At 37.8% G+C, this 26982-nt stretch overlaps 3 protein-coding genes across 5 annotated transcripts; 2 read left to right on the forward strand and 1 right to left on the reverse strand.

Annotated features, from left to right (window-relative positions):
• The first annotated feature begins 1628 nt into the window (after nt 1-1628).
• LOC109003058 (protein CELLULOSE SYNTHASE INTERACTIVE 3) lies at nt 1629-14311 on the forward strand. Of its 2 annotated transcripts, XM_018981020.2 has the most exons (8): nt 1629-1768; nt 2114-2247; nt 3141-3238; nt 3625-6685; nt 7751-10295; nt 11593-12047; nt 13231-13347; nt 13640-14311. In XM_018981020.2, exons 3-8 carry the CDS (start codon nt 3177-3179, stop codon nt 13799-13801), a joined length of 6402 nt encoding a protein of 2133 aa, XP_018836565.1. In that variant the 5' UTR covers nt 1629-1768; nt 2114-2247; nt 3141-3176; the 3' UTR covers nt 13802-14311. The 2 variants fall into 2 exon arrangements, with proteins under 2 accessions (XP_018836565.1, XP_035547107.1); XM_035691214.1 differs by lacking the exons at nt 1629-1768; nt 2114-2247 and adding an exon at nt 2438-2498 and having other exon boundaries at nt 13640-13974.
• Nucleotides 14312-15113: 802 nt separating this feature from the next.
• LOC109003059 (protein PLASTID MOVEMENT IMPAIRED 1-RELATED 2-like) lies at nt 15114-19461 on the reverse strand. 2 transcript variants are annotated; one of them, XM_018981021.2, is made up of 3 exons: nt 19289-19461; nt 16673-19069; nt 15114-16477 (listed from the first exon to the last, which is right to left on the reverse strand). In XM_018981021.2, exons 2-3 carry the CDS (start codon nt 18955-18957, stop codon nt 15367-15369), a joined length of 3396 nt encoding a protein of 1131 aa, XP_018836566.1. In that variant the 5' UTR covers nt 18958-19069; nt 19289-19461; the 3' UTR covers nt 15114-15366. The 2 variants fall into 2 exon arrangements, with proteins under 2 accessions (XP_018836566.1, XP_018836568.1); XM_018981023.2 differs by having other exon boundaries at nt 15114-16473; nt 16669-19069.
• Nucleotides 19462-20912: 1451 nt separating this feature from the next.
• On the forward strand, nt 20913-24228 carry LOC109003060 ((S)-coclaurine N-methyltransferase-like). Its single transcript, XM_018981024.2, has 8 exons — nt 20913-21179; nt 21268-21376; nt 21486-21710; nt 21869-21968; nt 22060-22170; nt 22291-22374; nt 23660-23718; nt 23819-24228. The coding sequence occupies exons 1-8, from the start codon at nt 20990-20992 to the stop codon at nt 24009-24011; spliced, it is 1071 nt and encodes a 356-aa protein (XP_018836569.1). The 5' UTR covers nt 20913-20989; the 3' UTR covers nt 24012-24228.
• The last annotated feature ends 2754 nt before the right edge of the window (nt 24229-26982 follow it).

Raw genomic sequence — 26982 nt, forward strand, 5'->3', positions numbered from 1 at the left:
GGCTATGTTCTAAGCTAAACATTATTGATGTGATTTTTGAAGGGGATGCCCAAGTTGTCACAAAGGTAGTGAGATGCAGGGAGAAGGATTGCTCGTGGTACAAGAACTTATTAGAAGATGTTAGAAGTTTTTCAATGCTAGGAAAGGATGGAAGATTCAACATGTTTACAGAGAGGAAAATGAAGTGGCTCATAAGTTGGCAAGAGTTGCTCTGTCTAGGGTAGAAGAGGTTGTTTGGATTGAGGAATGTCCAATGGAAGTCCGTAGAGAATATGCATACAATAAACTTTGTACATATTGATACACTTTTTTTCCTATGATTATTCATAAGTTTTCAAAATAGCAAATATTACCATGTTTTTAATCTAATTTTTCCACGTAGAAAAAGTCATAATGTGGCATTTAACACATGCACGAGATTTACTTGTGTTCCACTCTTTGTGGGGGATAGATCCATAGGAAACGCAAATCTTTATCTCATACTTCATTCTTTTCAACTCTAAATGAAAATGTGATTGCAAACAATTTCACCCAACCTTCTTTTTTCGGTAAATAATTGGTTAGAAAAGATAATAATATTTTACATTAGTAAGTAATGTTATATATAGTTTTAGATTCACAAATCACGTACACTCATTTTATAAAAAAAAGTATGGTCTATTATTAAAAGGTAAATATTACTAGCATTTTTTTTAAATGAATGCGTACAACTTACATATTTAAAACTATACAAACATTTTTCTATATAGATGTCAAAAAGAAAATCTTATAAGAATTTATCTATTTTTCTAAAATTGGGTATTATATATGAGTAAAAATTATCTGAAAATATTATCCAAATTGTAAGATTTTAATATGAAATCGGGTTGGACAAATGAATTGTATCCTCCAACATTTATCGAAAACTTAATATTATCTATAAAACTTATTTTTCGAAAAATAAAGATTATTAAATTTATATATTTATGTTATCATTTACTTGAGAACTAATTTGATTATATAAAATTAAATTATTTTATCTCATTTTATATAATTATTATAATTTTTTTAAATTCTTATATAAAATATTAAAAATAATTTATTTTTTTAAAAATTTTAAAATAAAAATAATATAATAAAAATAATTTATTTAATTTTTAATAAAATATATTATTTTATTTTTTTTTATTTGAATTGCTTACCCAAACGAGTCTGAGGTTGTGTTTGGATGTTGAAGTGAGTTGAGTTGAGTTGAGTTGAGATGATAAAATATTATTAAAACATTATTTTTTAATATTATTATTATTTTAAGATTTGAAAAAATTGAATTATTTATTATATTTTGTGTTAAAATTTAAAAAAATTATAATAATAAATTGAGATGAGTTGAAGGAAGTTTGACATCCAAACGAAGCCTCAATCTCTGATGATGAACATGAAAGCTGGGAGTTGAAAAAATATATATTAACGGACAAAAAGCCAGAAAATGCACGAATCACCAGAAAACAGGAATTACCTTATAACAGTATGTATCGGCGATTGGGGCCCTCTTGTCTTCAGCCAATAAGAAATATGAGAAAATAAAAAAAATATATCGTACTATTTATTTTTTCAGAAAAAGAAAGAAAGAAAAAGACAGACATGCACACATGGGATGGGAAGGCCGCGAAAGGACTCTCTCTCTCTCTCTCTCTCTGTCACACAGTCACTCACTGACATGCTAGCTCTGCTTTTATCTCCATTGACGTAGCTCTCTCGTTTGGGTATTTGTCATTCTGTGAATTCCCAGGTAGCTTCTTCTTTTCTATTTCTTTTTTTATTGTCGTGTTCATTTTTTGGGTACATTTTTCTTTTTCCAAGTATAATTTGGATGGATGACGGATTGAAAAGTACGTTTCTCTTGCCCTAGATTCTGTGATGCTCTCTTCGATCTGATATCCGTACTGTTTCGCAATTTTTTATTCATTTTTGTCAATATTTAATCATTTGATTATACTATATGTGTGTGAAGATCTGAATTTGATACAAACCATGATCGCTACTTTTGTCATTGTTAATTGGGTTTGATTCGAAGGCTGTTGTGGAAGCTGACACTGTGTGCTTTCCGTGCACTATTTACATTGTTTTTAAGCAGAATTTGTTTCGAACTCCCTGCGAATTTGGATTGGATGGAGAGGAATTGAGGTGTTGATGCTTCTCAGGCGGAGAAGTTGGGTTTCCGGGTAGTAACAAGGAGGGAGTTCTTGGGCATTTGCAGTATACGGCGAGGTACGTTCTTTTGCTCGATTTGATTCTTAATGGATGTTGTCAATTTTTGGATGGCTGTCTTTTTTATATATCTTATATGTATATATTTGGATGATTTGTTGTTTGTCGTGTTTAGAATTTGGTTTGTGATAATGTTTTGGTAATTCTCTCTCAGTTTTTTTTCTTTGGATCAGTGGTGGACAAGAATTTGATGTTGTAAAAGGTGGGTTGTAGTGGCTCCTGCTTTGCGAGTGCTTACCAAAACTTTAGAGGTGCTGTAATCAAATTGTGCTACTGGGAAAAAAATGCTTTTTTTTTTTTTTTTTCTCCTTTGTCCTTGCTCCCGTAATTTGAACTTGAAAAGCCCATAGAAAATAGTTCTCAAATCCCTCTCCCCTTTAAATCGTCAGTCAAAGATCTGCATGTTGGGCGGTGTTTGGAATTCAGATTTGCAACTTTGTAATAGCCTGGGAATACTTTGTTCTGAAGACTGGAAACAGTTGATTTTTAAATTTTTTTTAAATGTGTCAGTAATTGAAAATGAAAATTGTGAAATCTGCTTAAATAGCTTAGACTTAGCTGATACTCTTGAATAAGCATCAGACACATCTTCACTGTTAGGATACAACCTTTTTAGGTATATGATATGACTATAATCTTAAGTTAAATATTGAATGTCTTATTACTCTATTAGCGCTGAACTGTACATCTGGGATGCTTCCAGGGTTCAACTTTTCCCCTTAATACAACTATCAATCAGATTCATCAGAAACTGATATTGACAGACACACAAATAGCACTCTTCCTCTTGAACATTTATCTTGCTTCTGAAGACTTCTTGTTTAAGCATATTAGTATTGTCCTATCTACGATCCCTTAGTTTAGTAGTATTGATTGGTTAGTTTGACTTGCAGGTGGCCCAAGAGAGCTAAAGTAGTGTTTTGGTGCAAATGTCAAAGTCTCCCTCCCCTGAACCACGAGAGTTCATATCTTCTTCTATTTCCCGGCGCTGGTTAACATCTCTCTCTCTTTCTCTCTCTCTCTCTCTCTCTCTCTCTGTGTAATCGATACCTCTTTTTCATGCTATAGAAAGTGAATTTGTTGCATGCCTTTATCAACAATAAATTGAAAAAGAAAATAAAAAAAATTACAAATAAGCTTCTTGCTTTTAATAGCTACACATACTTATCATCATAATTTGTTTAGGATTCCCTTTTATTTTATTTTTTTATTTTTTTCTGATAAGTGAAAATCTATAATATCAATAAGCGTAGCCAAGTACAATTCCCTTTTAAAAGTTCAAAGCAATGGTTCATTTATTGCCATGATGTGTTAGATGCTATAAGTTTTTGTATTACATTCTCATTTTAAATACCGTATTTTCTCATTACCATCCAGGGAATTAAATGGAACAGAAGCTATGGATGATTCAGAATGCACTATGGCTACCGTTGCTCATTTTATTGAGCAACTGCATGCCAACATGTCCTCACAACATGAGAAAGAACTTATTACAGCACGTTTGCTCGGTATTGCTAGATCAAGAAAGGATGCGAGGACACTAATTGGTTCCCATGGGCAAGCAATGCCATTATTCATCAGCATCCTCAGGAGTGGCACCTTTGTAGCAAAAGTTAATGTTGCTGCAACTCTTAGTCTTCTATGCAAAGATGAAGAATTACGGTTAAAGGTGCTTCTAGGTGGGTGCATCCCCCCATTACTCTCACTCTTGAAGTCTGAATCAATCGAGGCTAGGAAGGCAGCAGCAGAGGCACTATATGAAGTTTCCTCTGGTGGGCTTTCAGATGATCTTGTTGGTATGAAAATATTTGTGACAGAAGGCGTTGTACCAAAATTGTGGGACCAGCTCAATCCAAAGAACAGGCAGGACAAAGTGGTTGAGGGATTTGTTACTGGGGCTTTGAGAAATCTTTGTGGTGATAAGGATGGTTACTGGAGAGCAACACTTGAGGCTGGAGGAGTAGATATCATTGTGGGTCTTCTTTCTTCTGATAATGCTGCTTCTCAATCAAATGCAGCTTCTCTGTTGGCCCGCCTGATGTTGGCTTTCAGTGATAGCATCCCAAAAGTAATAGATTCTGGAGCTGTCAAAGCTTTGCTTCGGCTCATAAGCCAGGAAAATGATATTTCTGTCCGTGCTAGTGCTGCAGATGCTTTAGAGGCTCTTTCTTCCAAATTAACCAGGGCAAAGAAAGCAATTGTTGATGATAATGGTCTTTCGGTTCTTATTGGAGCTGTAGTTGCTCCTTCTAAAGAGGGTATGCAAGGTGAGTGTGGTCAGGCTTTACAGGGGCATGCAACGCGAGCTTTAGCAAATATCTGTGGTGGGATGTCTGCTTTAATACTATATCTTGGGGAACTTTCACAGTCCCCTCGCCTGGCTGCACCAGTTGCTGATATAGTTGGAGCACTTGCCTACGCTCTGATGGTCTTCGAGCACAACTCTGATGTGAATGAAGAACCTCTTGATGTGACACAGATAGAAGATATTCTTGTAATGCTACTAAAGCCTCGAGATAATAAGCTGGTCCAAGAGCGTGTCCTTGAGGCTATGGCTAGCCTATACGGCAATGTCTATCTCTCAAGATGGGCAAGTCATGCAGAAGCAAAGAAGGTGCTTACCGGACTCATAACGATGGCTACTGGTGATGTGCAAGAGTATTTGATACTGTCTTTGACAAGCTTATGCTGTGATAGGGTAGGCATCTGGCAAGCAATTGGAAAGAGAGAAGGAATTCAGTTACTGATATCGTTGCTGGTGTTATCCAGTGAGCAGCATCAAGAATATGCTGTTCAATTGCTTGCAATCTCAACTGACCAAGTTGATGACAGCAAGTGGGCCATCACAGCTGCTGGAGGGATTCCTCCCCTGGTGCAGTTATTAGAGATAGGATCTCAGAAGGCAAAAGAGGATGCGGCTCATGTTCTGTGGAACTTGTGCTGTCACAGTGAGGACATTCGTGCTTGTGTTGAAAGTGCTGGAGCAATCCCAGCATTCTTATGGCTTCTAAAAAGTGGTGGATCAAGAGGGCAAGAAGCCTCTGCTTTGGCACTTACAAAGCTTATCCGAACAGCTGATTCTGCTACCATTAATCAGTTGCTGGCTTTACTCCTTGGAGATTCTCCTAGCTCAAAGGCCCATACAATTAGAGTTTTGGGCCATGTACTCATAATGGCATCACATGAGGATCTTGTGCATAAGGGTTCTGCAGCAAACAAAGGTCTGAGGTCTCTTGTCGAGGTTCTTAACTCAACAAATGAAGAGTCGCAAGAGTATGCAGCTTCCGTCCTAGCTGATCTGTTCAGTATAAGACAAGATATTTGTGATAATCTTGCAACTGATGAGATTGTTCATCCTTTCATGAAGCTTCTAACCAGCAAAACTCAAGTTGTTGCAACACAGTCAGCTCGGGCATTGGGTGCTCTATCCTGTCCAACTAAGACTAAAACTACAAACAGGATGTCTTATCTTGCTGAGGGGGATGTGAAGCCTCTAATCAAGTTGGCTAAAACTTCTTCTATTGATGCTGCTGAAACTGCAGTTGCTGCGCTGGCTAATCTTCTCTCTGATTCCCATATTGCTGCAGAGGCCCTGGCAGAAGATATTGTTTCGGCTTTGACAAAAGTACTTGGAGAAGGAACTTCACAAGGTAAGCAGAATGCTTCACGTGCTCTCCATCAATTGCTGAAGCATTTTCCAGTGGGTGATGTACTCACCGGAAATGCTCAGTGTCGCTCTGCTGTTCTAGCACTTGTTGACTCTTTAAATGCAATGGATATGGATGGTACTGATGCTTTAGAAGTAGTTGCACTCTTGGCTAGGACAAAACAAGGTGTGCACCTCACTTACCCTCCATGGTCTGTCCTTGCTGAAGTTCCCTCAAGCTTAGAGACTCTTGTCCACTGTCTGGCTGAGGGGCATCCTCCTGTGCAAGACAAGGCAATAGAAATTTTGTCTAGGCTTTGTGTGGACCAACCAGTTGTGATGGGTGATTTGTTGGTTGCAAGACCAAGAACCATTGGTGCACTAGCTAACAGGATAATGAACTCGTCCAGTTTAGAAGTGAGAGTCGGAGGGTGTGCATTGCTCATTTGTGCTCTAAAAGAACACAAACAGCAGTCAATGGAAGCCCTGGATGTATCCAGATATTTAAAATCACTTATACATGCTTTAGTGGAAATGGTGAAGGTCAATTCTAATTGTTCATCTTTGGAAATAGAAGTTCAAACTCCTAGAGGATTTATGGAAAGAACTGCATTCCAGGAAGGAGATGGGTTTGATGTTCCTGATCCAGCTGCTGTCTTGGGGGGTACTGTTGCCTTGTGGTTGCTATCAATAATTGCTTCCTTCCATGCTAACAACAAACTCATTGTAATGGAGGCTGGTGGAATTGAGGCTCTCTTTGAGAAGCTTTCAAGCTATACTTCCAATCCACAGGTATATCCAAATTTATATTCAATTGGTTTGGTGCTCTGACTTCTCTCTAACCAGAGGCACTAGGTGCCTTTTGTTTTACTCTCTTTTGGGACTTTACTATTCTATGGGATGAGGTCTGTTAAACCTGTAACCAGCCAGTGATTTGCGTTATAAAAAAATACGTTTGGCATGAGTTGATAAGATCTTTAAAAAGTGAGATATAATCATATTGAATCTTACCAAAATAGATGCTGATGATTTCTATCTATCACTCTGTTTGAATAAAGGGTTAGTGGTCCCTCTTATGTGGATTCTTTTTTGGGTGGGGGTGGGGGCAATGGTGGTGGTTGGGGAAGGTGTCTTGTATGTGATCCTATCCTTCAACATCTTTTGCATGAAGTGGCTGCTTTCAAGTTTTGATTCTCCAACTTGCATTTCGTAGCCTGAGACTTTACAGTGTTGCACCAAATAATGGACCAAATAGAACTTTTATCATACAACTTCTTGTAGCATTTTAATCCTTTTTTCACAGTATACCTTATCCAAACTAGTGGCGAATTGCATGTACTTTGCATGTTGAAAAGTAATCGATGGGCCATATGACTATATCCCTGCATCACTTGCTGTTATAGTGAGGCTTATTTATTGTCTGTACAGTCATCCATTCTATCTGATATCCTTGTTACACATACTTTTATATATTGCATGGATTTCACTTATAAAGAAAAATAGTGAGACTGGGGAAGAAATGAGAAAGGGGAGAAGATCAATGTAGAGACAGGAAAACGTGGGGTAAGAGGGAATAGCATATGTTTAATAGGTTTATTATAGTAATGGAATTAGAACCTTGAAAAATGAGTCTAAGATGTAACAAAAAGAATTATTGCCCGAGGCAAATTTGTTCCAACCAGAATGATGCATGTCTCAGATTAAAAATATTAGTTTTGATTCTTTTCAGCGGTTGTTGAGCTTTTATACTTATAAAAAAAAAAAAAGTTGTTGAGCTTTTATTGCATAGTTAATACATGCTAAGTATTGTTTGAGAAGGCTTTTGTGGCTGAACCTACCAAGAAACTTCATTGGCAGGCAGAATATGAGGATGCAGAAGGTATATGGATTAGTTCCCTGCTCCTGGCTATTTTGTTCCAGGACCCAAATGTTGTTTTGTCTCCTGCAACTATGCGCATCATACCTTCATTTGCTCTTCTTCTGAGATCTGACGAAGTAATTGATAGGTTCTTTGCTGCCCAGGCAATGGCCAGTCTTGTTTGTCATGAAAACAAGGGAATAAATCTTGCCATTGCCAACTCAGGTGCTGTTGCTGGGTTAATAACCCTAATTGGGTACATAGAGTCAGATATACCGACTCTTGTTGCTTTATCAGAAGAATTTTTTCTAGTAAGAAACCCTGATCAAGTTGTACTGGAGCATCTTTTTGAAATAGAAGATGTACGATTTGGGTCAACTGCACGCAAATCTATACCTTTGTTGGTGGATCTCTTGAGACCAATTCCAGATAGACCAGGTGCCCCTCCCATAGCTGTTCAGCTATTGACCCGCATTGCAGATGGAAGTGATACAAACAAATTAATTATGGCTGAAGCTGGAGGTCTGGATGCTCTGACGAAGTATCTATCTTTGAGCCCTCAAGACTCAACGGAGGCCACTATATCTGAACTACTGAGAATATTGTTTAGCAATCCTGATCTTATTCGATATGAAGCATCAGCTAGTTCCTTAAATCAACTCATAGCTGTTCTGCGGCTGGGGTCAAGAAGTGCTAGATTCAGTGCTGCAAGGGCTCTCCATGAGCTTTTTGATGCCGAGAACATCAGAGATACTGAATTAGCCTGGCAGGCTGTTCAGCCATTGGTTGACATGCTTAATGCTGCATCAGCGAGTGAGCAAGAGGCTGCTGTTGTTGCCTTGATAAAGCTGACTTCAGGAAGTCCTTCTAAAGCAACCCTGTTGACTGATGTTGAAGGAAACCCACTAGAGAGTTTGCAAAAAGTATTATCATCTTCCTCATCCTTAGAATTGAAGGGAAATGCTGCACAACTCTGTTCTGTTCTTTTTGGAAATACTAAATTCAGAGAAAATCCAATTACCTCTGAATGCATACAACCTCTTGTATTGCTCATGCAGTCTGATTCAATTACAGCAGTAGAATCTGCAGTTTGTGCTTTTGAAAGATTGTTGGATGATGAACAGCAGGTGGAGCTTGCAGCAGCCTACAATGTCGTAGATCTCCTTGTTGGCTTAGTTTCTGGAACAAACCATCGGCTTATTGAGGCTAGCATCTGTGCTCTCATAAAGTTGGGAAAAGACCGGACTCCACTTAAGTTGGATATGGTCAAAGCTGGCATTATCGATAATTGTCTTGAGCTACTCCCTCTCGCACCCAGTTCATTATGCTCCTCTATTGCAGAGCTATTTCGCATTTTAACAAATAGCAATGCAATTGCTAGAGGCACAGCTGCTGCAAAAATTGTAGAACCCCTTTTCCTGGTTTTACTTCGTCCTGATTTTGACTTGTGGGGCCAGCACAGTTCCTTGCAAGCACTTGTAAATATTTTGGAGAAGCCCCAGAGCCTCGCAACTTTAGAACTTACCCCTAGTCAAGTCATTGAGCCTCTCATTTCATTCCTGGAGTCCCCATCTCAAGCCATCCAGCAGCTTGGCACAGAGTTGCTTGCTCATCTTCTTGCTCAGGAACACTTTCAGCAAGATATTACGACAAAAAATGCAGTTGTGCCTCTTGTGCAGCTTGCGGGAATAGGTATATTGAACTTACAGCAAACGGCAGTAAAAGCATTGGAAAAGATATCCACAACTTGGCCAAAGGCAGTTGCTGACGCTGGAGGAATTTTTGAGCTTGCAAAGCTTATAATTCAAGATGACCCTCAGCCACCTCATTTATTATGGGAGTCAGCTGCTTTGGTTCTCTCCAATGTTCTGAGTTTCAAAACTGAATATTACTTTAAAGTTCCTCTGGTAGTTCTCGTGAAAATGTTGCACTCAACTTTGGAGAGCACGATCACAGTGGCTCTTAATGCCTTACTTGTTCATGAAAGGAGCGATGCTTCAAGTGCTGAACAGATGACTGAAGCTGGTGCCATAGATGCTTTATCGGACCTTTTAAGATCTCACCAGTGTGAAGAACCAGCTGGAAGATTACTTGAAGCCCTGTTTAACAATATGAGGGTACGAGAGATGAAGGTTTCCAAATATGCAATAGCACCTTTATCGCAATATCTACTTGACCCACAAACCAGGTCAGAATCTGGAAGGCTTCTTGCAGCTCTTGCTCTTGGGGACCTCTCACAACATGAAGGACATGCTAGAGCTAGTGATTCTGTTTCTGCTTGTCGTGCATTAATAAGCTTGCTTGAAGATCAACCGACAGAAGACATGAAGATGGTGGCTATTTGTGCATTGCAAAACTTTGTCATGCGCAGCAGAACCAATAGGCGAGCTGTTGCAGAAGCGGGAGGCATATTGGTGATTCAGGAATTATTGCTTTCTCCTAATCCAGAAGTTTCTGGGCAGGCAGCATTGCTGATCAAATTATTATTTTCTAATCACACACTCCAAGAATATGTGTCGAATGAGCTCATCAGATCTTTGACAGGTGATTTACAATTGGAAACTCAAATCCCTTATTTTTTTTTTCCTTTGTAATGTGCTAACATATGATGTTACAAACTTAGTCACTAGGCAGTGCCCATTTTTAAGTTTCATTTTTCCATCAAGTTATATGCATTTATTAGTTGATGCACGGGTTAATCTCTTAATGGCTAAGATTGTAGTTTGTAGCAAATTATACTGCAATCCTTAGAAAATCACTGTTTGTTTTCCCTGATTCCTTGTGGTTGACCCTGTTTAGGAATAAGAACCATGATTTCCTTCAGGGATAAAATACGCCCATTCCTTGAAAATATACAGTATCTAGCATCTTTTAGATATCTATTTTTTAACTTGCTAAAAAAACCGTTGGAAGGTGGAATACCTATGCAGAGAGTAAATAGGTCAGGGCACAGTTCTTATTGTCAAGCAAAAGAAAAAGTAGAACTAAGAAAGCGTCTGTCATGTAATCAACGGGAGTTTGAAGAACTCAACGTGGGAAGTAATTTGTAGAGTGTCCATGAGGGGAATCACTCAAAGAGTCAAAAGATTTACTTCTGGAGAGGAAAGGCTTTAACAAAGATAACTAGAACTTGCTTTCTAATCCTGGTAGTAGGTCTGGTCCCAGGACCATGCCTGTTAAAGTAGTAGCCTCATGATAGAACTTGTCTGGATTATTCATTGAGAAAAGATTTTACCATCTTAGAATTCAGTCAGGAGGAGTAGTTTTTATGTCCGGTAATCTATTCTGTATTTGTCCAGTTGGATGGGAATCATGAAGTTTTGCTTTTCCTTTCTTTTGGGTTTGCTGGTTCAGTCCATGAAAATCATACCTTTTTTGCATTAGAAATTTGATAGAAAAGGCAACTGGGGCAGCTTTGGGAGCCACTTCTTTGTGCTTATTTTGGGGTATTTGGTTGTTTTAAAATGGCCAGATGTTTGAGGCATGGAGAAGAGTTTCTCGAGCTCAAAAGAACTTTACCATGACCCTTTAATATGTGATTGGTGAAAACTGACTCTAGTTTGGCCTGTTTTAATTTTTAATTTTCTTGGTTCATTGTTCTTTTTACTTGTAAAAAAAAAAAAATTCTTGGTTCATTGTTCTTTTATTTTGTTTTTCTTTTGACATAGTGCCTGAGGAATTAGTCAAACCATGGAAACTAACTACAGGTATAACCATATAAAAAGTAGCACAGAAATAACAACCTACCCAAATGAAGCATTTAATCTTCAATTAGAGTAATATATCAATTTTCCATTTCTATCCCTGTAAAATTGATTTCTGTCATTTCCTTGTTTTGCAGCTGCACTAGAAAGAGAATTGTGGTCCACAGCAACTATCAATGAAGAGGTTTTGAAAACCCTAAATGTGATATTTGCAAACTTTCCGAAACTACATACCTCTGAAGCTGCTACTCTATGCATTCCTCATTTAATAGGAGCACTTAAATCTGGTAGCGAGGCAGCTCAGGAATCTGTACTGGACACCCTGTGCTTGTTAAAGCATTCTTGGTCAACAATGCCGATCGATATTGCAAAGTCGCAGGCCATGATTGCAGCTGAAGCTATTCCTATCCTGCAAATGCTCATGAAATCCTGCCCACCAAGTTTCCATGAGAGAGCAGACAGCCTGTTGCACTGCTTACCGGGCTGTTTGACAGTTACTATTAAGCGTGGGAACAACCTAAAGCAGACCATGGGAAGCACAAATGCCTTTTGCCGATTGACTATAGGCAATGGTCCTCCAAGACAAACCAAGGTATTTTTACACCTATTTTACAACTCATATTACAACTGGCCAATATAATTATGCTAATTCCTTAAAAATTATTTCAGTTTTATGTAACTATTTCTGAATTTGGAATAAAGTTGCAAAATAGTAGTAAAAAAAGTTAAAGTTTATTATTTTCCTATATTACATAATATTTTCTCTAATCTAGCCAAAGCTAGAGACCAATAACTTAGTAGTCTTGCGGTACCTCTTCTCATTGAAGAAAGAGGTTTGAGGTTTGACCCAAGGTGGGTGCAAGATTCATGGGACTATGCATTCTTTTATTGATTATAAAAATTAAGTACAGAAAACCCTTGAGCTTGGGCAGCCAGGATGCTATGCGTCCATCACATATATTTTCCATTATCGTTGTGATCTCATGTTTTATGCTCCTAGGACTTTATTTCCCTAATTTCTCTCTCTGTGCAAAAATGTTTAATGACATGGCATTTTCGGATTGGTTACAGACTTGGTTTTTATTGTTTGGGTACAGACTAGAGACTTTGATTTTACACTTTGAGCTTGACCATGAAGAGGCTGTATATTTCGAACTAAACTTTAGGGAGGTTATGCGTTTTATGATATGATCTAACAAGAAGGGAGTAAAATATGTTATCCACACATACTATTCATTCCTTTCAAAGAAGTCCTCGTACAATGTTATGCTTGTTTTCCTGAATCTTCTTCATGTCATGTTATATGGGTCTATAATTATTTAAAAGCCTATGAAGATCACAATCACGTTCTTTGCTCACACTCGCACACATAATGTCCTTTACTCCCATATGACATTTGACTTTTTCCAAAGCATGTTGCTTAAACCCCCAATGTTTGGAGAAGATTTTAAAAAATAATCATTATGCTCTAAAGATATATAATTTGTAGCATCTGTGAATTCCAAAGGTTAACTTGATTTCTTACTGCTAGTTGATTATCCAACATTATGATAAAAAAAGTCGATGAAATTCGTAAGGATATTTTTGGAATATTGATTCTTTCCAAGTTATTTCGGATAAATTTTCTTCTTCTGAGCAGTTTGACAATGGTTATATTTTGCATATTGCACAGTTACAGAACTTGTACTCTGCATTGCTTGATATATCAAGTAATGATTAGATCTAATCTGTCAATCAACTTGCAAGATAATAAAATGGTCCTTTATCATTATCAGGTAGTGAACCACAGTACCTCTCCCGAATGGAAAGAAGGGTTCAAATGGGCATTTGAAGTACCTCCAAAGGGACAAAAGCTCCACATCATTTGCAAAAGCAAAAATACATTTGGGAAGGTAATTAGTTACTGTCCTTATCATCAGGCTGAGCCACTCATTCACATTGCTGTCACCATTGCAGTCCCCCGAACTACTGAAAAAGCATAAGAAATTTATTGTAACCTTTGATTGCTTTGGATATTACTGTGCCCCTTATATCTTCATGTGGCAAGCTGCCATTGCCCCTATGTGGAGCACAATCCCCTCTTGGGCAGTGTTGATTTCATACTTTTTTTTCCCTTTCCTTTCCTTTTGGGTTTGGGTAAGTTGTTGCTTTCATATTTCTCATAGAGAATGGTGGCTTTTTCAGACAACACTGGGAAGAGTGACCATCCAAATTGACAAAGTTGTGAGTGAAGGACTATACAGCGGATTATTCAGCCTTAATCATGACAGTAACAAAGATGGCTCTTCTCGAACGCTTGAAATTGAGATTATCTGGTCAAACAGGACATCAGATGAGGACATGTAAAAGGGTGCAATAAATCCATATTTGCAAAGCGAAGGCAGGTATAGCGAGAGGTATTTAGAAAGTTGAGATCAGAAGCACTGGTGGTTGTCCCAAAAGGGGTGTGGAAGTTTGGTTTGCGTGTAATTATTCACATCTTTTGCAGGTCCAGTTTTGTAGGCCGAAAGATTAAGCTGCTCCAAGTTAATTGTAAATTTTATTTATTAATTTGCAGAGATGATAAAGGATTAAACAGGATTCCCATAGTGTAGGGAATTTGAAAGCTGATAAAAGTTTGTTGTACAGGTCAGTTTGTAGGCACTAGCTGTTTAAATATACTAGGGAGGAATGGCATCTAAAGTTGATGGGATTGAGCTTTTTCGCACCAAGTGCTGCCCTTTCCAACATTTAAAATGGGCCGTTTCTGTACCTAGAAACTTCAATTATATATATAAAGGAAGCCGCTATACAATAAGTACTTCTGGTAAAACTCTTACTAGTTGGCACTGCTTGTTTCTTGGGGCTTTTGGATCTAACTCGCTATGCATTCTTCAAGCAATCATCTTTCTTTTCGTCATACCCATTCTCAGATATGCTTGGAGATCCAGCTTCAAGATTCTATAGAGGCATCTTTTCATCCTCAAGCTATAATTTGTATTACCGTTGTCTCATTTCTTTTTGTTCATGAATTCTCAGCTCATGAACAACATTTCCTCGATCTCTTGAATGAGAAAGTTACATTATGAAGGAGAAGCCACATTCATCCAGAAGGCGGCCAGACCCCAAAAGTTCCCCACAACCACATAACATTGACTGGTGTACTATTCATGAATGATATGAAATTGGGCATTAGGGCTAAAGAAGACTAGGAAAAAAAGAAAAGACACATCAATGAACGTCTACATTCCGTATGAAGGAATAGATGAGCTACTGAGGTGAATGGAAGATCGAAGTAGCTTAGAAAACTTCAGCTAAAAGGGCTAGAGATATGATCGAGCAGAGCAGATGTCAAGTGATTCAAATGGAAATTCCCTAAACAGTACAACTTGAGATCCCCTGACTTGGTGAAAGTTTTAATATTGACTGATTCGAACAATTGCAAACTTAGGACCTTTGCATCCACATCTGGAGCCAAAATCAAACCGCACATAATCTTGAGATTCTGTCTACTTATGTGCCCATCTTATTCACTTTCGGAGGTAATGATCAAATGAAAAAAAATAGAATCAGATTTAGAATGAATTGTTGATTCATACATCTTTGGTTCCATTTTGCACAACAGTTTCCCTATACCTGATACATAGTTCTAGCTAAATAAGAAGGCATATATCCAGAGTTTACCACCCCAGAGGTGGATTTAAAGAGAGCTTGCCCGTCGTATTAAATAAAAAATCAGGCATCAGTGTCAGTATACAGATGTTAGTTTATTTTTCAAAGGCTTCATGACGTTTATTATTTTTTGATGGATTCGTGACGTTTATTTGTATGTGTAGAAAACATGTGTCAACACACAGGCAAGTTAATATGCCATATGCTGTGCCTGTCTCCTGTGTTCACTCTACAAAGAAAAGTAACCAACTGCAAAAGCTTCAAGAAGAATAGTTAGAAGTTGCATGCTGCAAGTGATGTGACCTGATAGTTTCATCCGGGAAGATGACATCAGGATTCCGAATAGGTGAGTTCGTTGACTTACTTCTCATGCAATGCACTCCAGATGAGATGCTCCACAAGATATCCCCTGACTGCCTTGCGCTTCTCACTAGTGGCGATGATATTACAATTTCCTTCGACTTTGAAACTGGTTGCTTATTGCTCTTAGCCATGCCATTTGCAAGCAACCATCGAGATCCTGACTGTTGCTGTGTGCCGGTACCCCAAAATTGGCACTTGCCTGGCCCAGAACTTACACCTGCAAGGTGGACTTCAGCAATTTTGAATTGAGAGTTGCTTCCTTCTTTGACTTCATTTTTCTCTACTGCATTCATGTCACCAAACCCCTCCAATACGTGTCTGGGGTCTTCTTTATTGTTGCTGACCATGTTATCCACCCTTTGTATTGGAGGTACAAACATTCTATCCACTGGAAGTAGAGCGAGCATTGGGAGACCGACAGGTTCATGGTTTCGGTGGGGATCTCTAAGTTGCAGCATGAGAGCAACTACGAGATTGTTCCCCAACAATCCATGCTTTAGACCAGATCCTATGTCCCATTTTTTGTCTCTTGTCATCCACTCATCAACAAAATCTGTGCATTTGGCATGATGGGCTGTTAGGATCTCCAAAATTTGTTCATTATCTTTATCTTCATCATCAATGATTCCAGCATCCAGCCTCAACCAATTATCCAATGTTAGGGACATATCCATTAATCTTGTAACATCACTGCCACTACCTCTGACATCTAGACGTTGCAATACTGCAGATCCTTCAGACCTGTGAAACCTGCTAAAAGCAGAATCTATACTTGAAGGCACCTCTTCATCAGACATGTTAGTCTGTATTCTCAGTCCTTCTATTAAGAGGGCTTCAACCCTATCCATAGCCAAAGGCACAAGTTCTTTTAGAGATACATGGTCCAAACCACCGGTCAAATCTGAGCTCCAGCTTTGACAAATCCAACCAGATGGACATTCTTTAACTTCCTCCCCTCCGCCATATGCATCCAGCCAAAAGACTGATTCATGCTGCAACAGAGCCTGCCTATAGCAGAAACTCGATAAATTTGTTTTGATCAGTAAACAAATTTTATTGATAGAAATAGGGATAGCCCAAGTACACAGGACCGAAACTCGATAAATTAGTTATGTTTCAGAAAATAACATAGAAACAACCAAGGATTTGAAAGTTGGAACTATATAAATTTCTTAAATGAATGAAGTTAAGGTGCTTACACACCTCCCAGGCACCACCGTGCTAGATGTAGTATTCCCCACTAGCTCTTCTATCATCTTCCCTGTAAGATCCACCAAAGGCATTAATTGATTTGTCAGCAAAGACATCTTTTCAGTTCCAACCGATGCCAAATGCTGTAATATCTCCATAATATCAAAACCCATCGCAGCAGGCAGCACGACTGGGCTAGAAACTTGCACGATTAAGCTTCCACCATTTTTTGCATTTCTGAAAAGTGAGGGACTCATGGACCGCAGAAAGCCTCCACCTTTTGTCCAAGCAAATGGACCCAAGCCTACTCCAAGTGGAGGTAACTCAAGTGGCTCTTTGGGGGCTAGTTGGATTGGACTTCCAAATCCACCAGAGCAATTTCGTGGAGAGCTCTTAAAGTCCTCCTCATTTAAGCCCCATTCTCTCATCAAGGCTTCGGTTTCCAAGTCTTCAAGCATTTTGGCCTTCCTTCTATTTCTCGGTAACTGTCTATCCCTGTTGAGCTCCTCTTCAGCAGCTTGAATAATTGAAGACAAATCAGAGTCCTCAAAACACTCCCCAAAGGTAGACCAAGGTGAATCACTGAAAGAAAAATCCGACTGCTCTTCCATTGGATCAAAATAAATATTGAAGTTGCCGGAAGCAAGAGAATCATTTTCAAACTGCCTTAAAAGACACTCTCTAGGAGACTCAGAATCAATTTCAGACGACCAGCGAGATGAGCCATGTTCGATCCCCAGTAACTTTAAGAAATCCCTAGCTACAGTTTTAGTATCATCATCTAAGGTACTTGATTTATTTAGAATTTTTTTATCTTCATAACTTGATTTAACCTCCATCATATTTTCATCCTCAAGGAACTCAGATGTAGTTGGTGGAGGCTCCAATTCTGTTGATTTAGAGTGCCAAGGGTGATGAAGATCTAATTTTGTCTCTCCTACTGTTGAATCTCTGGTAGATAAGCTGTTATCCTCATATTTGTGGTCATCCACGACAACCTCATTTAAGTAATCACCACAAACGTCATCCTTTGAAATACAGTTAGTCTCCTCCTCCTCAATGGATATGTCATCATCCTTGATGACCTCATCCACACTGATAGTTTCAATCACAGACCCATCAATAGTCTGAACAGTGGCTTGATCGGATTGCAACTCTTCCTGCCCAGGAATTTCTATCCCCCTCTCAATAATGGTAAAATCAATGTTGTCACACTCATATCCATTATTTTCTTCAGATAACTCAGATTTCATATCGGGCTTAAGCTTAAGTGGCTTCACATCTTCAGAATTTGACCTTGCTGAACTAAGCAAGTTTTCCTCACCAAGTTTCTGATATAGAAAATTTATTGACGTGGAGAGCTCCAACCCTGGATCAATAGACTGCAATGACAACACAGATGTAACGTTCAAATTATTTCGAAGGCCCCCAGCCTGAGGGAGCATACCATTATTACCCGACAGGAAACCTACACTGTTTTCCATGGTTTTTGATCTGTTCAATCCAAAGTTTATATGCTTTGAAACATTCATACTATCACTCATTTTCATGAAGTAATCCGCCATGACTGAATACCCAAAACTAACACTGAGACTAGCACCAGCAGCCTTGCCTTTGAGCTTAAAGCTTGTCATCCATTTACCAGAAATTTTCTCCCCCTCTAACTCTTCCATAGTAAGTGGTAAAAGCCTTGTGAGATCAACCCAGTGCTTCCCAATATCAAGCCCTGCCATCCCAATTACAGAAACACTGATTAAGGAAAGCTTGGCATCATACTTTGCCGAATGGTGAGCCCCACTTTTACTACCATACACAGAACATCTATGCATCAGAGTCTCATTAATTTCAACCATTCCCTGACAAACCCTCGACGGATGGGTCCGTAAGACCTCATCCTTCCTTTTCCAATTCACGCATAAATTAAAGCCATCAAAATTCGTAGGCAACCCTTCTATTGAATGGACATAGAGGTAGAAACAGCAATTGAATTTTCGATTCCCAATATGAGTCAGGGCTTTCAATGGCTTCTTCCAATTCCATGATAATGATGATTTCTTGTCCCTATACAACAACAGGTCATCCCTAGGAAGCTTTGGGTTTGAGCTTGATTTCGATTCCAGCAATCGCGTTTTTCCAGCTGATTGGGATCGAACTTGGGATGGGGGATGCAAATCCTCAGTAGTGTTTTTATGCAAATAAAGGGCTCTGCTTATTTCCTCAATGTCACGCAATAACTGAGCATTACTGGAATTTCCGGCATCACTATCTTTTCCAGACTCAAGTTTTGACAACATCATACATGCTCTATATAAAACACAATCCAACAAATTCAACCCAGTTTCACCATAGAACTCCTCAGCTATCCAGTTTTTCAGAAACCCTCTTCAGCCACCCGGTTGGATCAGAAAACTAGAACAAAATGAAAATAAGACGTAGATTAGGCTCTATCAAACCAACACCACCAAGAAACGAAAAAAAGCGCAATCCAACAACAACAGCCACACCATTTAAATCTTAGATTATCACATAAAAAGCTTACATTGACACATATCCTATGATATCTCAGCAACCAAAGAGACAATGGATCCATCCAACTCAAAATGAATCAAGCAATTGCGTTATACTTACCAGAGTTACGAGTCACCACACTCCAATGTTGCTTTGTCGATTTAGTTAGCGCGGCCTTTGAATTCCACGAAGATGACATCGGAAACCTCGTTTGGAAACTTTTTTCGACTAAAAAATGTGCGGTGCGGCGCGGCTGGGCTGAAGAGATTATGTTTTGTCTTGTGAGGAGTGTGTCGGAGTTGGTCGATTGTGAGTTGGAACTTGGGACCGTAGAGTCAGACTTCTCAGTTATCATAGAGTAAGGTCAAGTTCATTGTAGTTGCTTTAGATTTGCCTCTTCAATCGTTGGATTGTACACTCTTTTTTTGTTCCTATACGACGTGGATTGTGGATACGACTCGTTTAGATAGTAATATGAGATAATTTTAGATGAGTTGAATATTAGAATATTATTTTTTAATATTATTATTATTTTAAGATTTGAGAAAGTTGAATTATTTATTATATTTTGTATTGAAATTTAGAAAAATTATAATGATGAAATGATATTAGATGGGTTGAGAGTGTTTCAATATCTAAAATAACTTAAATGTTTACGTGACATAATTTAATTATGAAAAAATATTTTAAATTTTAAATCTAAATTAACGCTTACAATTAAATAGTGCGCTTACAATAATTGTAGAATTATTATACGAGTTTTCACGTTTTTACAAATTAAAATAGAGAAATACTTTAGATTATAAAAAAATTACATAAAAATTAATTTATAAAATAATATAATTTGATGTGAGAAATTAGATTATAAAATTATTTTTATCATAAAATTGATCTAATAAATTATATGAAGTCACGCTACTTTATAAAATTATTTTTAAAAAATATTAAATATACTTAAAAAAAAATTTATAAACGGCTTACTTCTCCCATATCAATGTTTAAAATCATAAATTAAAAAAAATTAACAAGAATAATATTATAAGTAAAATTATAAATATAAATATAAATATATGTAAAACTAGTCGTTATTTTTATGTAATTCTTTTTGTGTCTACCCCGGTCCTCGCTTCTAGTTAAAATTACAGTTTTCATCAAAATACTCCAAAAATTGCCACTACTACCACGTTCCAGTTTTCGAACAGCTGACATGTTTTTATAACGAGTGGTTAAAACATTATCTAATTAGTTTTTTTTTAGGTGAGATGATATGAATTTTTATTTATTAATAATAGTGAATTAAAATGATAGAGAGAGTTTTGTAGAGTCTATTTAAGATAAGTTTAAATATATTTAGATATTAAGATGAATTTAGATATATTTAAGAAAAATTAAAAAAAAATTGTAAGTCTTATATATAAAGAGATGTTGAGTTGAAAAAAATTATAAATCTCACGTGTAAAGAGATTTTGAGTTGAGATGAATTTAGTAATTTAAAAGTTACATATTTAGATGTTAGATCCACTTAAAATTAGATTAAATTGTAGTTTGAATAGTGAGATGAAATGAAATGATTTTAGATAAAAATTAAAAATTAAATAAAAAATTTATAATAAAATTTATAAAATAAGAATTTTACTGTAGCTTAATTCAGTCTAAGTTCGGGTACTAAAAAGTCACGACCGTAAGGCTCGTGGCAACGACACGACAGGACTAGCCATAAAGATAAGACGTTATAAAACCAAACCACTGGGATCATCAATGTCGTATATATTTTCACAGCGGGAGAGAGAGAGAGATTCAGGGTAGGTTTGCGGAGTAGTAATGGAGGGCGGGCTACTGCAGGGACCATACGACGCCACAGTGCAGCTGATGCTAGCTTCATTGGAGCGCAATCTGCTACCGGACGCTGTAATCCGGAGGCTCACACGGCTGCTCTTGGCCGGCCGCCTTCGCTCCGAATACAAGCCATCTTCTGAGCTCCAACTCTCCCACCTCCTCCAATTCGTGCATTGTAAACCCCTCTCTCTTTCTCCCTCTAAATCATCATTTTTTTTTAAAAAACTTTTGGCCGTTCCTAACTTCTAAACGCTTACTTGTAGCTCTAAGAGAGATGCCCATAGCTATCAAGACTGATGAGCCAAAGGCTCAACATTATGAACTACCAACCTCCTTCTTCGAGTTGGTCCTTGGAAAGAATCTTAAATATAGGTTAATTTTCTGGGCACCAAAGTTTTCAATCTTGTTGGGTTCCTGTATGTATCTGAATATCAAAGGTTATGGTTAGCATAAATGTCGTTTTCAATATTGTTTTGTGCAGTTGTTGCTACTTCTCTGACAAGTCAAAAACTCTGGAGGATGCTGAAGAAGCAATGCTGGAACTCTACTGTGAGAGGTCACAGTTAAAAGATGGTCACGCTGTTCTTGATGTTGGATGTGGCTGGGGTTCACTCTCTTTATACATCGCAAATAAGTATAGAAACTGCAAGGTTACAGGGATTTGTAATTCAACAACCCAGAAAGCATTTATTGAGAAGCAGTGTGGGTATGCCACTCTAACCACCCATATGCCTTGTGACGACCACACACACAGATGCATACCTTAGATTCTTTTGGATTTAAATCAGGTTGAATTATTTAATACTCTGTATTTTGCTTAAGCAATCACCTTAGGTTCTAAATCATTCCAGCTGTCTTCTGTAGGGATCTTCAGCTGCAAAATTTGGAGATCATTGTTGCAGATATTAGCACATTTGAAATGGAAACTTCCTATGACCGAATATTTTCCATCGAGATGTTTGAGGTAACTTCTTTCTCAAGCCGTGTGCAAATGCCATTGTCACAATGTTTTTGTTGAGAAATGATTCAAGAACTAGTTTTACCCATTGACACAGCATATGAAGAATTATAAGGATCTTCTGAAGAAGATATCCAAGTGGATGAAACAGGACAGCCTTCTCTTTGTTCACCATTTTTGCCACAAAGCATTTGCCTACCACTTTGAGGTACATTGATTTTACTCTGTTTAAAACTTTAGACAGCCATTGGTGTACATTGCCACTTCTGGTTTTGGCTTTGCTTAAGATGTAGTGGTAATGATACTGTTTGGCCACTTTTTTGAGTAGGACATAAATGAAGATGACTGGATTACTAGATACTTCTTTACTGGAGGAACAATGCCTTCAGCAAATCTGCTTCTTTATTTTCAGGTGAGATTCGTTTATATTGCCCTCTCAAACTAGTTATAATTGTTCCTCTGATATTATTGCAATGTCTTAAAAATGGCCATAAACTGTACTCAGTGTGTGAGACAATGAATGAATCCAGGCTATTACATGTAAGAAGTCAAGAGTTCTGGTTGTGCAAGGGGGGGTTGGTGTTCTAATGAGGGGAGGGGGGCTTACGAGGTAGGGTTGTGGAGTATATAAGGCAAGGGCGGGGGGATTACTTGAGTAACACTCGGCTGTGTTTGGGGGATGGCAATAGAATTAGCTTTTGGGAGGATGTGTGGGTGGGAGATTTGGCTCTTAAGGATGTTTATCCTAATATTTTCAGAATTGCTCGAGATAAGGAAGTTATGGTGGCTGATGTGAGGGCAATTAGTCAAGGTTCACAGGTGTGGAATATCAACCTCACTAGGGAGGTACAAGATTGGGAAGTGAGTGTGCTTGAGGAGTTCTTCAACTTGCTGTACAACATCATTGTTGGGGTTCCAGCTGAAGACACGATGGAATAGAGACTTTCTAAGAAAAGGAAATTCTCGGTTCGCTCTTTTTAAGATATACTTTCAGCTCAAACTAGGCCTAATTTTCCGTGGAAGAACATATGGAGGAGTAAAGCACCTCCCAAGGCTGCTTTCTTTGTTTGGACAGCAGCTCTAGGGAAGATCCTAACCATTGATAATCTAAGGAGGGGAATTATTATTATGGACTGGTGTTGTATGTGCAGAAATAATGGATAATCGGTAGACCATTAACTACTATGCTGTAATTTTGCTAGGGACATATGGAATTATTTCTTCAGCAGTATGGGACTAGCTTGGGTAATGCTGGGAAGGGTGGTGGAACTACTAGCTAGTTGGAGAGGGATCGCAGGGACACTACAGATTGCAGTAGTATGGAAGATGGTTCCTATTTGTATTTTTTGGTGTATTTGGAGAGAACGGAATGATAGACTTTTTGAGGATCATGAACGATCCTCGGAGGATTTTAGGAGATTTTTTTGAAAGACTTTATTTATATGGGCCATTGCTCTAGAGTTAAATGGTCTCAGCTTCCATAACTTTCTTGTAACAGTTTCTAGTTCTTAATTTGGTGTACTCATATGTATACCTCTGGTGTACTTGGGCTATGCCTATCTTTATCAATACAACTACTTATTACTTATAAAAAAAAAGAAGTCAAGAGTTCTGTTATGTGATCATATTCAAACCAAGGAGGTAATTTAGAGTTGGTTTCACTTATCAATGGCTTCTTGGCAATGGTTTACATGCAGGACGATGTGTCTGTTGTTGATCATTGGCTTGTGAATGGGAATCACTATGCACAGACAAGGTAAGGGTGTTTCTGTTTATGGTCTATATATTTTCTATCTCAGACCATAAGTAGAAAAACAAATTAAGAACTCTTTTTGTTTTTTTTTTTCCCTTTGCAGTGAAGAGTGGCTTAAAAGAATGGATAAGAACTCAACTTCCATAAAGCCGATAATGGAATCAACATACGGCAAGGATTCTGCTGTCAAGTGGACTGTCTACTGGAGAACATTCTTCATTGCTGTCGCAGAACTCTTTGGGTACAATAATGGAGAAGAATGGATGGTTGCACTTTACTTATTCAAAAAGAAGTAAAAAACCAGAAGCCAAAGCTCCTTAGTTCTTCCAGTTGATTTACTACTCCGAATCACTGTTTGCCTAGTGCTCAAACTTGGCAACTGACGCCACAAATAAAAAATAAAAAACCACTTTTCTCGCAATTGTTCTGATTATGTATGACTTGCTTTACGCGAAAATAAAGAGACTAGTGCATGTTTGGATTGCGGTCGGAAATATAGTTTATAATTTTAAAGTTTGTAGCTTATAGTTTAAGTAATAAGTTCTACTATTAAAAATGTATTTACTATTTGATAATTATATGTTTAAAATACTTTCAAACTTGTTATATTTGTTTAGAAACAATTTTAAAAAAGTGATTTCTGAGGTAGAAATGACATAAAAAGATCATTTGATTTTTTAAAAAATATGATCATATCTTTGAAAGTTTGAAAGTTGTAATTATCTTCAAGTTGTATGGATATTTTCGCCCATTGATACTGTTTTTAAAATTAGAACTATATTCTGTATTATTTGAAAAATGAAATTTGAGGAAAAGTATCAAAATCAAAAGGACTTTTTTAATTTATTTGAGATGAAGTATTTTAATATGTAACAACCATATGCTAGAAGGCTGGGCACCTGCTATATATTATCCTTTGCAGGATAAATTTTGATCGAACCACTTGCTTGTTGTGTCATGAACTCGTAAATCATTATACAGGTTTGGTTAGATTGTAGTCTTGTCCAGGAAATTGCAACTGTTAATTGTGTTAGTAGTTGCTAGTATTGCTGTGTCTTTCCCACCACAAGGTCTTTTACAAACTTGAAGTCCTTGTCTGATCTTACACCAGTACAAGTGCGTGAGTGACCATATATGTACGTAGTTGGCAGTTAGAGCTGCATTTCTCGTGTCACATCCGGTGACTTTTATCATTTGTAATCTTCTATGGCCTGGTTGGAGCTGTCTGTCTGCATTCCATTGTGACAAGCCCTAAAGTTAGTTGTCTTGCAAAGTTTGTATATAAAAAGTCATTGCATAAATTCACAATACAATGATGGTCAATTAGTAATCAAGGTGATGCCTTTTTTGTCCAGGCAAATGAACAAGCTTATGGATATTGTAGAGATGAAAGATCAAGAGATGAAACCTTGGTTCTTTTGAAGGGGTGCGGGTTGGCTTTGGTTTCTGCTATCGAGATTTCCATAGAAGTCAATGAGCCTTCCATTCAACATTATGTTGTATAATATCTAGGTTTGTTATGAGGAACTCTTTTGATCATGAACTAACTCTTTTTCATTTTTTATGGCCTTTCCCATTATTGATTGCAGCCATAATTTTTCCAATTTTGCATGCTCATCCTCATGTTCACAAACCAGAGATTGACTAACTAGATTTAGGCTTCGTTAGGATTCTTGAATGAGCTCAATTCATCTTAGTTGAGTTCTATTTTAGACATATCCTAACATCCAAATAGACAACTCCCAAATCACTAATTATTACTCAACTCAAAATCTATTTACACAAGGGATCTAAAACCTTTTTCAAATTTTTTTTTTTAAAAGGAAGAGCCGGAAGCCACATGTCCAATAGTGACCTCGTCCCAATTTTATTAATAGCCATCATTTGTGGTGGAGGAATACTGTGGTAACAAAACCGACACTAGGGATTTACAAACAAAACACTAAAACCATCCCTAGCATCCAACCAAAAATAAAACAAACCAACCAACACAACTACAAAATAGGCCTATAAAACTAAACAAGCCTACAAAAAAACCAAAAACCTAGGCAGCTATACTTATTTTCTTCTCAAATATGGCAAACCGCTCTTATCAAGTCTTAGAAAACCTCTAACCTGCCGTGGAAGATCCAAAACAGAAGAATAAATAACATTGCTCCCTTTAGCACCAGATTTAGCCAAAAAATCAGCAACCGCATTACATTTCCTGTAGATGTGTCGACATGTGAAGCGAATCTGACAAAGTATGCTCATAATTTCTTCCCAGTAATCTTCTAGATACCACAAACCACATCTTCTTTTTCCAATCCAATCAATAATCAATTTACAGTCCATCTCAATCTCAATGGCATCAAAACCCATATGCCTAGCATGCCTCAAGCCATGAAGCAAGCCCATAACCTCAACATGATTATTAGAGCCGCAACCAATATAAGCAGAAAACCCCAAATGTAAATTCCCCTCATGATCACGAATGACACCTCCTACTCCTGAAGCACTTAGATTTCCAAGTGAGCAACCATCTACGTTAATTTTGCACCAACCAATGTTCGGTTTCTCCCACCTCACAATCTTATCACCCCTCATACGAAGTCTTGGGATAGGAAGGTGTAAGGAATGCAACAAATCCTCATCCCTTTTACTAAAAGAAGCTTGATCTTTAAACTTTAAAACTACCTAGGACAACCAATATTTAATAGAAACCCATATCGTATCAATAGTTTCAAAGGAGCCCTCCATCTGAGCCTTGCATCTCCTCCACCATAAATGCCATGTGATAATAATAGGGAGGATACCAAGAATTTGTCCACTGCAAGATGAACGTTTGGCTCATCGAAACCAGCACTCCACCTGCTCTTTCCAATTTCTACCAATCAAGTGTGGCATGCCTAACTGAAGACAAGCACGACTCCAAATCTATTACGCAAACTCACCCAAAGCAAGCACATGATCCTGATCCTCATAAGCACCCGAAGCACAACAATCACATTTTGAAACCAGAATAATACCAACTCTTCATAATCTATCATCCACAAGAAGGCAACCATGCATTGCCTTCCACATCAAAACAGACACATCCTCACCATTTTTTAGCTTACCTAATTTTTCGATCAATATATCTATTTTTTCCAAACCAGCCAATCTTTGAAAGAGATCGATATTCCAACCTTCCCCAGATTTACAATCCGCCAGTGTTAAAGAAGGAAGATCTGTAATTTGCTATTGATCACACAAAGGAGCCTCACCAACCCAATGATCCCTTCAAAA

This window comes from Juglans regia, chromosome 6, assembly GCF_001411555.2.
Source record: "Juglans regia cultivar Chandler chromosome 6, Walnut 2.0, whole genome shotgun sequence".
Classification (NCBI taxonomy): domain Eukaryota; kingdom Viridiplantae; phylum Streptophyta; class Magnoliopsida; order Fagales; family Juglandaceae; genus Juglans; species Juglans regia.